Source organism: Podarcis erhardii, assembly GCF_964252035.2.
Source record: "Podarcis erhardii genome assembly, chromosome: 8".
Lineage (NCBI taxonomy): Eukaryota > Metazoa > Chordata > Lepidosauria > Squamata > Lacertidae > Podarcis > Podarcis erhardii.
Window position 1 is genome coordinate 15,824,470 of NC_138499.1, and position 13,466 is coordinate 15,837,935.

Below are 13,466 nucleotides of genomic sequence, written 5' to 3' on the forward strand. Positions count from 1 at the left end.
TGTACTTCAGTGCGCACACAGGTATGTGTCCAAATGCACTTTTGAGGGTCTTCAGAGAGAAGGCAGTGCAGTTCTGTTTGCCTTCGCTGCAGTGACCAAAGAGCTAAGCTGGTTAGGTTGCATGCCCCTATGACACCATCATATCTACAATGAGATCCCTGGTGGGCTGGGGCAATTACAGTGGTACCTCGGGTTACATACACTTCAGGTTACATACGCTTCAGGTTACAGACTCCGCAAACCCAGAAATAGTGCTTCAGGTTAAGAACTTTGCTTCAGGATGAGAACAGAAATCGTGCTCCGGTGGTGCAGCGTCAGTGGGAGGCCCCATTAGCTAAAGTGGTGCTTCAGGTTAAGAACAGTTTCAGGTTAAGTACAGACCTCCGGAACGAATTAAGTACTTAACCCGAGGTACCACTGTAATTACAAGGTCCTTTCAGGTAAAAAGAATAGCTCCAAAATCACTTGGGAGAGTAACAGGTCCAACTGCGGTGTGTGTGTGTGTGTGTGTGTGTGTGTGTGTGTGTGTTGTTTCTGATTTTGCAGAACCTTTCCCTCGTTCCCGAAGCCACAACTTACTCACTGAAAATCGAGCAGCACAAAAATTCAGTAAAGCGCTAGGATCGTAGAGCTGGAAGGGACCACGAGGGTCAAACCCCCTACAATGTGGGAATCTTTCACCCAACGTGGGTGTCAGGGAACTGCCATCAGCTCAGAGGCGAGAGGTGGAAGGGCAGTTGTGTTACAGGGAGCCTCCGAAGATCTTGTGAAGCAGTTCTTCCTCTGGTGAGGAGAGAAGCCCCACCTCCAGTGGGGAGGGGGTGCTGGGATCAGAAGATGCTAGGGAGAGCCTCAGCACTGAGCCTGAGCAAAGCAGAGGGGAGGCAAGTCCCCCTTTGCCAGCGCCCATTCTGCGCAGTAGTCTTCGGCGCAGAGAGGGCAGGAGAAGGTTGGGGGTCACACGGCTGTTATGCTGGGGAAGGTATAAGGACCACCCACTCCCAGATTCTGCTAGTGACTGAGCAGACATGGACTTGCGACACTCTGCACTGTAAAATAGTTTGTACAGATAATAAAGCCTGGAAAAGACAGATTGGAGTCTTGCCTTTTTGTTCTCGAGCAACCACACCAGCACCTGACAGTGGGACTAGAACCCCCGGCCCTGAGATTAAGAGTCCCATGTTCTACTGACTGAGCTACCTCATTTTGAAGACATGTGTGTGGCGGGAGGAGGCTAACTCGGAAACACATACTCACCACCTGTTCCATATCCAGCACAGGAAGAGGGATCGCAGTATCCCGGTTGCCCTGAGGCGCCATGCGGCCCAGGAACACCTGTATGGCCAGGTGGTCCTCTTGGACCTGGTGAACCTGGTGGTCCCGGGGTGCCTGTACGGCTTTCGCCTGGAGGCCCTGCACAGAACACAGAAACGGATGTCAGAACATCCTTCCCACTGCTGCAGAATGAGACAGCAACGTCAGGTAAGGACTACCTAAGTAACCAGACGTGATTCCACACGTGTTCTTTATTATACAGGGGCCAGACTTTACTTGTACCGACTGTTGTTTATTATGCATGGGAATGCACATTTAATTGTACTGACCGTTGCATATCATTTGGGCATATGGTCACTACAGCGAATTTACCTGCTGCCCCTGGTGGGCCCCGAGGACCTTGGGTCCCGACACCTGGGCTCCCTCGCTCTCCCTTCTCTCCCGATAAACCTGTTAAGAGGAAAGGATAAAAATCAGAACAGATGGGGTGGTGTGGGGGAGAGTTGATTAATGCTTCTCCATGAGCATCTTTTATTAATTAAGAAAAGGAAGGGAGGCCAAGGAGAAATGGCTCTGTTGCGTCTTCTGTTACAGCCTTGTTGGAAGGTGTTGCTATAGCTAGTTTCCTGTTATACAGTGGTGCCTTGGGTTAAGAACTTAATTCGTTCTCGAGGTCCATTCTTAACCTGAAACTGTTCTTAACCTGAGGTACCACTTTAGCTAATGGGGCCTCCCACTGCTGCCATGCTGCTGCTGCTGCCCGATTTCTGTTCTTATCCTGAAGCAAAGTTCTTAACCCAAGGTACTATTTCTGGGTTAGCGGAGTGTGTAACCTGAAGCGTCTGTAACCCAAGGTACCACTGTAGTGGCTCTTTACGAAGTCCTGTTGGGCCACTTTAGAAGACATTGCTGACATACAGCAAAATAAAGACCCTTCCTGGATACAGTAGTCAGAGGTCGCTAACGTATTTATATTAAAGCTATGTCGATTCACACAACAGTTCTGGTTTGGCCTCCACTTTCTCATTGCATGAGCTCCTCAAACTTCTGGTTAAAGCATAAATCCCAATTTTGTACAGTGGTACCTCGAGTTACAGACGCTTCAGGTTACAGACTCCGATAACCCAGAAGTAGTGCCTCAGGTTAAGAACTTTACTTCAGGATGAGAACAGAAATTGTGCGGTGGTGGCGCAGCAGCGGCGGGAGGCCCCATTAGCTAAAGTGGTACCTCAGGTTAAGAACAGTTTCAGGTTAAGAACGGACCTCCAGAACGAATTAAGTTCTTAACCCGAGGTACCACTTTACGCTGTTGTTGACATTCGTTTTAGCAGAGAGAAGAAACGCTATGGCACATCTGCAGCGGCACAACCGGATGCCTTCATCTGCCCCAGCTGCAATAAAACATGTCTCTCCTGTATCGGTCTCTACAGCCATAGCAGGTGCTGTAACTCTCCAACAGTTTGACCTCACCCCGAATAGGACACACCTCCACTGTCTCTCAAGACAGGCGGACGCCAAAAATAAAACTAACAATTTCCAGAGAGTTTGCTATGTTTGTCTTGAGCAACAAAAACAACAGAAGTGTCTTGTGGCACCTAAAAGACTAGTTGGCATCCCATTCCTACTTGAATCACACACATATACACCCAATATGATCCACATTTAAGCTTAAATAAGAATAAATTATACGTAAAGTGTCATTCTTAAACAGATATTGCATTTATTTGGAATGCTGTCAAACTGATCTTTATTTTTATTTCAGAACTGGTTTTATTAGAACCACAGAAATATATTCCATGTAGATTTTTGTGGTTCCAATATTTACATATTTAAGAGAAACAAACCAACAAATCTCAAATGGACAGCATTCCAAATACCTGCATCTGTCAAAGAACCAGCCTTGTTGTTCTGATCATTGAACAAACCACATTTTCTTAAGAACATTGATGTCTTTCTTTAACTCTTAAGTAGCTAGCTCAAGGATTTTATCTTCCTCCTCTGAAACGGTAGGAATATCAGAACACTTCCCATAATTTGATGTAACAGTCGCTATTGGATGTTCCTGTAAGCGCAACTCATTCCTTAAGCTGCATAGGGATGGTTTTAGAATGTTTTTAACATTTTTTAACAAAAAAAAAGGAGCTCAAATAGAGCAGGTGATGCAAGCTCAGCCGGTTAAACAAAAACGATGTCTTCCTCCATTCCCTTTCACTGCTATAGCTTCGTGAAGTCACTAATCAATGCCAGAAGGTGCAATGGCTCTCATTTATGGCTCGATTATTACAGATGCCCAACTCTTTTGCACCCACCTGTACACAGTTTCTGAAGCGTTTAACTGCACAGCGGGAATATTCCTTCTAATTCAGCACAGTGTTAGACCCGGGTCAAGAAGAATCACCTCACTCACAGCCCACAAAAGATGCTGAGCAGAGAAGGTGTGAAATTCTAAACTTCCCCTCAAAGAATAAAAAGGCCCCCGGCTGCCAGAATGATTTTGTTTAAAGAATGTGTTCCGTTTCCTTACAGCTCTCAAAGCACAAACCTACACGTGTGTCTCACCAGATCGCAAGCGCCAATGAGCATAACGGGTCTTGACCCCCAAGTACACGGGCAAAGGATTGCAACTTGAGGGGGGGTGGAATCTTCAAAAGACAACCAAGGGACCAGGAAGTTTTCAGGGATAGATGCTGAAATTAGAGACTGCTCCTGTTGAAAAGTGACAGCAACCACAAAATTAAAAGATGCCTGCTTCTTGAGAGAAAAGCAATGACCAACCTAGACAGCATCTTAAAAAGCAGAGACATCACCTTGCCAACAAAGGTCCGTATAGTTAAAGCTATGGTTTTCCCAGTAGTGATGTATGGAAGTGAGAGCTGGACCATAAAGAAGGCTGATCGCCGAAGAATTGATGCTTTTGAATTATGGTGCTGGAGGAGACTCTTGAGAGTCCCATGGACTGCAAGAAGATCAAACCCATCCATTCTGAAGGAAATCAGCCCTGAGTGCTCACTGGAAGGACAGATCCTGAAGCTGAGGCTCCAATAATTTGGCCACCTCATGAGAAGAGAAGACTCCCTGGAAAAGACCCTGGTGTTGGGAAAGATGGAGGGCACAAGGAGAAGGGGACGGCAGAGGACGAGATGGTTGGACAGTGTTCTCGAAGCTACCAGCATGAGTTTGACCAAACTGCGGGAGGCAGTGGAAGACAGGAGTGCCTGGCGTGCTCTGGTCCATGGGGTCACGAAGAATCGGACACAACTAAACGACTAAACAACAACAACCTGTTGCAAAAACACTTGCAGCATATCCCTTCCAACCACATTCTCTCTCCTATTATCTTTGCATACCTAAAACGAGTGGCCAAGATCATACACTCTCTTTCTGTTTTAATTTTTCTTTTTTTAAAAAAATATATAATAAGATCACACTCTCGTAGGCCGCTTACAAGGTATGGTTTGTAGCAACAGTTCCCAACTTAAGCAAAAATATTAAGATTGAATTCATGTTGACATGGATAGTTGCCTTAAAACCCAAACTAACTAGTGGACGATAAGCTCCCGGGCCTCATCTGGGCGGAGAATGAGGCTGAATATCTTACAGTGTCGTTTTAGAGGCAAGACACTGTCAGGTGATTTGGCACAAGCAGAGCAAAGCTATTAGCAGAAACCAGGCCAAGCTCCTAGGCTGGTATCCCAGTGTTTTTGGAGTTTTTTTCATTTCTTTCTTTTTTCTTTTTTCTTTTTGGACCGATGCTATCATATTCAAGCTTACAGGAAAGCTGAGGTCATGGCTTTCTGTTATAATTAAAGATTCAGATATGCATTCAGGAGGCCAGCTTTATGAAATGTGTGCTTTTAAACTCAGAAAGCAGGGAGTACAGGCAAGCGGCGAAAGCACCAGAGTGATTCTCCAGACCTCCGCTTTGGACCCAGCGCTATTTGAAACATTTCTATTATTTATACTTTCAGCATCACGTGACCCCAGAGCAGGTGACAATTCCATTCAAAATATAAAACAATTCTAGCAGAATAAAGAGCAAGGAAAACACAGCACGCCCACAAAAATCAACCGCAAAATCTTCAGCTCCATCTTACTAAAAAAAAACCCTAAGATTACACACACACAAAAAAAAACCTACAGCAAAAAGGTAGACATTTACATGATGCCAAAACCACCTGAAGCCAGGTGGGATAGGACAAAACAACAACAACACGCATTTGTGGTATGAAAAGTTGCAGGATTTCAGCAAGATACACACTGAATGGAAATGAAGTGATACGTCTGCCCCAAAACTTTCGCAAGCAGTGGCCGGGGTCACATATAACTGCCCTGGAACCATAAAGGTAAAGGGACCCCTGACCATTAGATCCAGTCGAGGATGACTCTGGGGTTGCGGCGCTCATCTTGCTTTACTGGCCGAGGGAGCCGGCATACAGCTTCCGGGTCATGTGGCCAGCATGACTAGGCCGCTTCTGGCAAACCAGAGCAGCACCACAGGGTTCTGTCTTGGGCCTGGTCTTATTCAACATCTTTATCAACGACTTGGATGATGGACTCAAGGGCATCCTGATCAAATTTGCAGATGACACCAAACTGGGAGGGGTGGCTAACACCCCAGAGGACAGGATCACACTTCAAAACGACCTTGACAGATTAGAGAACTGGGCCAAAACAAACAAGATGAATTTTAACAGGGAGAAATGTAAAGTATTGCACTTGGGCAAAAAAAATGAGAGGCACAAATACAAGATGGGTGACACCTGGCTTGAGAGCAATACATGTGAAAAGGATCTAAGAGTCTTGGTTGACCACAAACTTGACATGAGCCAACAGTGTGACGCGGCAGCTAAAAAAGCCAATGCAATTCTGGGCTGCATCAATAGGAGTATAGCATCTAGATCAAGGGAAGTAATAGTGCCACTGTATTCTGCTCTGGTCAGACCTCACCTGGAGTACTGTGTCCAGTTCTGGGCACCACAGTTCAAGAAGGACACTGACAAACTGGAACGTGTCCAGAGGAGGGCAACCAAAATGGTTAAAGGCCTGGAAACGATGCCTTATGAGGAACGGCTAAGGGAGCTGGGCATGTTTAGCCTGGAGAAGAGGAGGTTAAGGGGTGATATGATAGCCATGTTCAAATATATAAAAGGATGTCACCTAGAGGGGGGAGAAAGGTTGTTTTCTGCTGCTCCAGAGAAGCGGACACGGAGCAATGGTTCCAAACTACAAGAAAAAAGATTCCACCTAAACATTAGGAGGAACTTCCTGACAGTGAGAGCTGTTCGACAGTGGAATTTGCTGCCAAGGAGTGTGGTGGAGTCTCCTTCTTTGGAGGTCTTTAAGCAGAGGCTTGACAACCATATGTCAGGAGTACTCTGATGGTGTTTCCTGCTTGGCAGGGGGTTGGACTCGATGGCCCTTGTGGTCTCTTCCAACTCTATGATTCTATGATTCTATGATTCTATGAAATGCTGTTTACCTTCCCGCCGGAGTGGTACCCATTTATCTAGCACTTTGAAGTGCTTTCGAACTACTAGGTTGGCAGGAGCTGGGACCGAGCAAGGAGAGCTCACCACGTTGTGGGGATATGAACCCCCGACCTTCTGATCGGCAAGCCCTAGGCTCTGTGGTTTAGACCACAGTGCCACCTGCATCCCTGGAACCATAAGAAACCACAAATAAACTACCCTCCAAGTCTCCCAATTTTCCAGAGACAGTCCAGGAATTACGGAAGCCATCCCAGCTTCTGATTTTATCCAGGAATGTCCCTGCTTCCGCCACCAATACCACTGCCACCAAGGTCAGGGAGAAGAATGAGCTGGAGTTTATCCTGAGTGGTGAATTCGAGGGACTGTCCAGTTACCCCTCCATGGCCTCCACCACTGGTCTCCTCCCTTGGGCAGCTTGTAGCAGCTGCTGGAGAGCTGCTAGGTGAGGAGGAGCCACCACCATCGAGGCCCAGCCTTGTATACTGCACTGTCTTGCTTTTCTTTATTTAAAAAATTGCTTTGTGCATCCACGTCTAACCTTGTTCTTTTCTAAAATTTATTTATTCATGTTTGTTTTTCTTTTTTGTAAATCTACTGAAGAATAAAATAAAATCAGGATTAAGGGGATTTCTAGGAAATGATATATAATGAACTGAAAAAGATGTTTAAAATATCTTTTGCAAAAAACCAAAACAAAAAAACCCAGAAGCTTTCCTTTTGGGAATTATAGGGACAGAACTACTCAAACTGTATAGAGATTTATTCATGTATGTGACTACAGCGGCAAGAATGTTATATGCCCAAAAATGGAAAGAAGAAGAAGTCCTGACAAAAGAAGAATGAATATAAAAACTTATGGAATATGCAGAAATGGTGAAACTAACTGGGGGGAAATAAGAAATCAAGATAACAAAGTTTTTTATATAAAATAATGGAAATGGTTTATTGAATATTTACAAACAAACTGTAAACGGATAAGAACACTGGTCTGTATAGTTAAAGCTATGGTTTTCCCTGTAGTGATGTATGGAAGTGAGAGCTGGACCATAAAGAAGGCTGATCGCCGAAGAATTGATGCTTTTGAATTATGGTGCTGGAGGAGATTCTTGAGAGTCCCGTGGACTGCAAGAAGATCAAACCTATCCATTCTGAAGGAAATCAGCCCTGAGTGCTCACTGGAAGGACAGATCCTGAAGCTGAGGCTCCAATACTTTGGCCACCTCGTGAGAAGAGAAGACTCCCTGGAAAAGACCCTGATGTTGGGAAAGATTGAGGGCACAAAGAGAAGGGGACGACAGAGGACAAGGTGGTTGGACAGTGTTCTCAAAGCTACTACAATGAGTTTGACCAAGCTGCGGGAGGCATTGGAAGACAGGAGTGCCTGGCGTGCTCTGGTCCATGGGGTCACGAAGAGTCGGACACGACTAAATGACTAAACAACAATAATGGGTGTCAACATCATGAATTCAGTCATAGTCAAGCCATTGAAAAGCTGCTTACTCGCTCGGTCGCTGGCAAGCTAACATAGTTTACCTCTCAGAATTACTAACTTTTTTAAAAAACAACAACAAAAAATTGGAATTGTTCATGAGTATTAAAAATAACTTCTTATCAAGGAAGCATGTGCTTAGTGTCACTAAACTGCTAATGCAGGAATGAATTGTAAGCTATCTAATTTGGCAGAAGCACAAAAAAGGACTTCAGAGAGCCTTTCCCTTCCTTTGCATCATCTTGATTTCATCCCGCCTCTTATCTGCAGTGACAGGGCAGACTGATGGTGCTTTTCAGATAGGAAAAATGCTAATGAGGAGCTCATTTGCAGATAGGAACCAGAGGGAAGTGAAAAGGGAGAGAGCCTCCTTTCACGACAATTTCCACTGCTTTATTAAAACATAAATTATAGTCTTGTTTTACTGCATTCAGTTTAAAGATTAGCATTTTGTGGGCATAGGAAGGATCAGAGAGTGTGCAGTACCTAAATAATCTGGAACATTATATCGGAAAATTTCCTTCCAGTAGCACCTTAAAGACCAACTAAGTTAGTTCTAGGTATGAGCTTTCGTGTGCATGCACACTTCTTCAGATACTTTGGTCTATAAGGTGCTACTGGAAGGAATTTTTTGTTTTGACTATGGCAGACCAACACGGCTACCTATCTGTAACTGGAATTATATCGGAAAAGGTGGGATACAAACGAAATAATCAAACAGAGATCAAGAAACGAAATAATCAAACAGAGATCAAGGAACACCTCTTGCTAAATGCATTCCCACCAAAGCAATGAATCATCCGGGTGAAAATTCATCCCCTTTTGAACAGAACAGTTCTTCTAATAGTCCAAACACCTCTCTGCTCCCGCCCCAACTTCAACTTTAGCTGGTTTCTCCCAATTCCTTTTCACCACCTCGCCTGAAGAGTTACAGCTTCTCAGGCTGAGTGATTGCCCAAAACATGCATATCCAGTCAAATGAATATCTCCTAGCTATTTCGACATTATTTATGGCTTGTTTCTCTCCCCCCACCTCCACCCAAAGGACATTGAGTTCCAAATTCTCAAACAGCCTAAATAAAATTTTAGGCAGGAGACTTGCTGAGATCATATCTAGTTTTAGCAACAAGGAAGAATCCAGCTTGGGGGATGTGAAGCTAGCAGCCTAGCTCTGTCCTTTTGCTAGAACAACACAGTACTCATACCGGGGCTGCCATATGTCCTGAATTTTCTGGACATAGTCAGGATACTGCAATTGGAAGCAGTGGCCGGATAGAAATAGCTAAAAATGTCCGGGAAAATCCAGACATATGACAACACCTGTCAGCAATGTCATTTATGGCGATTTTCCTTTAAAATATCTGCTCAAAAAACTTCAGTATAATTGTTATTGTTATTTGTACCCCACCCATCTGGCTGGGTTTCCCCAGCTATTCTGGGCAGCTTACAGCACATAATTGGTAAAACATTAGACATTAAAAATTTCCCGATACAGGGTTGCCTTCAGATGTCTTCTAAAAGTCAGATAGTTGCTTATTTCCTTGACATCTGATGAGAAGGTGTTCCACAGGGTGGGTGCCACCACCGAGAAGGCCCTCTGCCTGGTTCCCTGTAACCTCACTTCTCACAGGGAGGGAACCGTCAGAAGGCTCTCAGAGCTGGACCTCAGTGTCCGGGCTGGACGACGGGGATGGGATGCTCCTGAGGATGCTGGACTAGCTGAACCCTTGATCTGATCTACCAGGCCTCTGCTTATGTTCCTAATGGCACAATCAACTGGGAGGTTCAGTGCAAGTCCCACCAAAATGAACTGAAACTGTGCAACAAGCTCAAGGGTGCTTTCCACCGGGCATTTGCAAGTCTACTCTGACATAAGCAGTTTTTAGCCCAAGGTCAGCTTTCTGAACTATGCAATGTAGTTGGCCCTACTTCTGCGTTGGCCCGGGACCAGTTTTTGACATTAGAAAGCATGGCCATTAATGCTGGTGGAGATGTTCGTATATATCAATTCCAAGCAAGTCCTGCCAAAAAGTCTCTTTTGCTTTGACAGCTGTTTTAGCAACAGAAATAACGAGAATGAGGGAACTTTGATCCCATGCCTTCTTCTTCTTCTTCTTCTTTTCGTTATCGCAAACTAACGCTTCTCTGCAGAATTCCCTGGCAGGCTCCCTGCAAGCTACAGACAAGGCTATAAAGTTTGTTGTTGCGTGTTTGCGAATTATTACTACAATCCGAAACATTGTTTGTCCTCCTTTATCTTGTACATCTGCCTAATCCTTGCGTTAAGTTCTCCACACTCCAAGACATTTGCTTAAGTGGCACAAATAATTATGCTTTTCAGGCAGTTCCTCCAGCCTCCCACAACTCTTTAGCCCACCCCCTCTAACAGTGAATCGGTCCCTTTCTTGTCTCCAACTTCCCCTTTCCCTCCTACCTCAACGCTCTTTTCCCTTATACCACCAAACAATGTCACTCTTTGTTCAGCTTCGCCATAGAAACCCGGGGCTGACAAGCTCACCCTCCTAAATCTTTTCTCCTCTTACACTGAAGTAATTAGAATTATGGCCTCAGAGACTTTGGTTTTCTTTCCTTTTTCTTCTTCTTTTAGGTGGGAGGCAGTCTCAGAGGTCACTTAAAGGTTTCCTCATCAGAGCCAACAGCATGACTACTGAGCAAGATGTTTGACACACAGAAATGACCAAAGAGCTGCCATTACAGCATGCAAAATGGCTTTCACGCACAGGGAATATAAAACGCATTGCAACCCCCATATTGTGCACTCGAAGTCACTTAGGCTGTAATACTATACACGTTTACTTGGGAGTAAGTCCCATTGAGCCCTGTGGGACTTACTAGCATCATTCTGTCAGTTGTATTTGCCCACTCACGGTGCAATCCTTTGCATGTCTACTCAAAGATAAGCACTGCTGGGTCATTTTTCAACCACATTTTACTGAAAGGAGACCCAATGAAAGTAATGAACACGACTAATTTGGGTCCAATGATTTCAATAGGTCTGAGTAAAATTTAGTTGAATACCAGTCATTGAGTTTAATGTGGCTTACTCCCGGGAAAAGTGTGCATTGGATTGCAAAACTATAGAAGAATCCTATGCCTGCTTACTCAAAAGTAAGTCCAAGCCTCTGTTGGAATGGTTAAGAATTTTGAAACAGTTGCAGGTTCCAGATTGTTTGTCAGTGCATTGTAATAGTCTAAACCTACACCCAAGGCTGTGTGTGTGTGTGTGTGTGTGTGTGCAGGATTTAAGCCTTAAGCTAGTTAAGTGTCAGCAGGCTTAAACTTCTTGAGGATATTGCCACCTCCACACAAACACACCCACCCTTGCTTTTGTGCCCTCTGTACTGCTGCCGTTTTAAGTTATTTTTGGCATACAACTAAAGCAAAACCACCACAAAGAGCTTATTAGGAGGAAGGTGAGAGTTAAAGGTAATGATGGATGGACATGAAGACTCAGGGCCAATTAAAAAAAAACCCCTACTTCTTCATGGAATGCATAAATTATGGAACTCACTCCCAAAAGAGGCAATGGGGACCACCAATTTGGATGGCTTTAAAACAGGATTGGGCAAATTTGTGAAGGACAAGGCTATTGACAGGTTCACACCATGATGGCTATGTTCTGCCTCCACTATCGGAGGACTACCTCTGAATACCAGTTGGTGGGAATCGAAGGCAGGCAGGGTGCTGTTGCGCTCATGCCCAGCTTGCAGGCTTCTCTCAGGCATCTGCTGAAATCTGCATGCCAGGCTAGATGAGTCACAGGCCCGATCAAGCAGGCTTGTCTTACATTCTCATGTGAACAAATGCAATCACAGGTACTTAGGATTTATTTCCATTCATCATGAGGACTCTAGGCGAAGGGATGTGGTCCATGGACTGCTAGTGGTCTGCAATTTTCGTTTGGGTTGTCTGCAGTGTGTTTGCGGGTTTTGGGTCGAAAATGAAAGGCAACGCATCCGCCGCTTTAAATATTCACATAGATAATTCAGTGCGGGGTGTGTGTGAGAGAGATAATTAAACACAGATTGTTAGGTAACGAATTTCAAGAACTTAGTCGCCAAATCAGGGACAGTGTCTGTGCAAGTCTGGGGATGGTACGATGTGGATTCCCAATGGCAACTTATCTCTCCCAACCTGAATCAACACAGGGCATACATGTGAGACTGAATGTGCTACCTTTGGCATTGCTACAGGGGAGATTCCAGAAAATACCACTCACAGAGAGACGACACCTCTCTGGACAAAAACATATAGCAGGCTTCCTCAACTTCGGCCCTCCAGATGTTTTGAGACTGCAATTCCCATTATCCCTGACCACGGGTCCTGCTAACTAGGGATCATGGGAGTTGTAGGCCAAAAACATCTGAAAGGCCAAGGTTGAGGAAACTTGACATATAGAATCAGTTGTGCATGTTCTTTTGCACTGATGCTTGATTCAGACAATTCCATCTAAGCTCATTAATCAGGTGGTTCTTAGCAGGAAGTGGCATTCAGGTGAACGTAAGGCAGCCTTCCTTAGGTCTTCTTGGGACGGGGTTAAGATGGAGATAGCTGCCCAATTTCTGCAACACGCAACAAGGATTAAGTGCATGTTATATATTATCTTAGGACGCAGGTGGCGCTGTGGGTTAAACCACAGAGCCTAGGGCTTGTCGATCATAAGGTTGGTGATTCAAATCCCCGCGACAGGGTGAGCTCCCGTTGCTCAGTCCCTGCTCCTGCCAACCTAGCAGTACAAAAGCACGTCAAAGTGCAAGTAGATAAATAGGTACCACTCCGGCGAGAAGGTAAATGGTGTTTCCATGCGCAGCTCTGGTTCGCCAGAAGCGGCTTAGTCATGCTGGCCACATGACCCGGAAGCTGTCTGCAGACAAACGCCAGCTCCCTCGGCCTATAGAGCGAGATGAGCACCGCAACCCCAGAGTCGTCTGTGACTGGACCACTGGTCAGGGGTCCCTTTACCTTTACCTTTACCTTTACCTTTACCTTTACCTTTACCTTTATACATTATCTTAATTGTTAGATGCAGATTTTGCTGAGTGATTTTACTGTACTGAACCTTCCTGGAATCTAGTCTATATGCCGACAAAGGTTTGGGAATTGAGAAATATTCACATAGATTTTTAACTGTATTTTCCTTGCTTCTTTTATTTCTTACCTTGCATTTTTATTGTACTGCGATTTTGAATTTC

At 44.8% G+C, this 13,466-nt stretch overlaps 1 protein-coding gene across 4 annotated transcripts in view; it reads right to left on the minus strand.

The window, feature by feature from the left end:
• COL14A1 (collagen type XIV alpha 1 chain) overlaps positions 1-13,466 on the minus strand; it is a 135,436-nt gene that overhangs the window by 4,912 nt on the left and 117,058 nt on the right. For all 4 annotated transcript variants that reach the window (XM_081873916.1, XM_081873917.1, XM_081873919.1 and 1 more), the window contains 2 exons: positions 1,648-1,725; positions 1,258-1,413 (listed from right to left, as the gene is read on the minus strand). In XM_081873916.1, the coding sequence (XP_081730042.1) occupies positions 1,258-1,413; positions 1,648-1,725 (234 nt within the window). The remainder of the gene's footprint in view (positions 1-1,257; positions 1,414-1,647; positions 1,726-13,466) is intronic.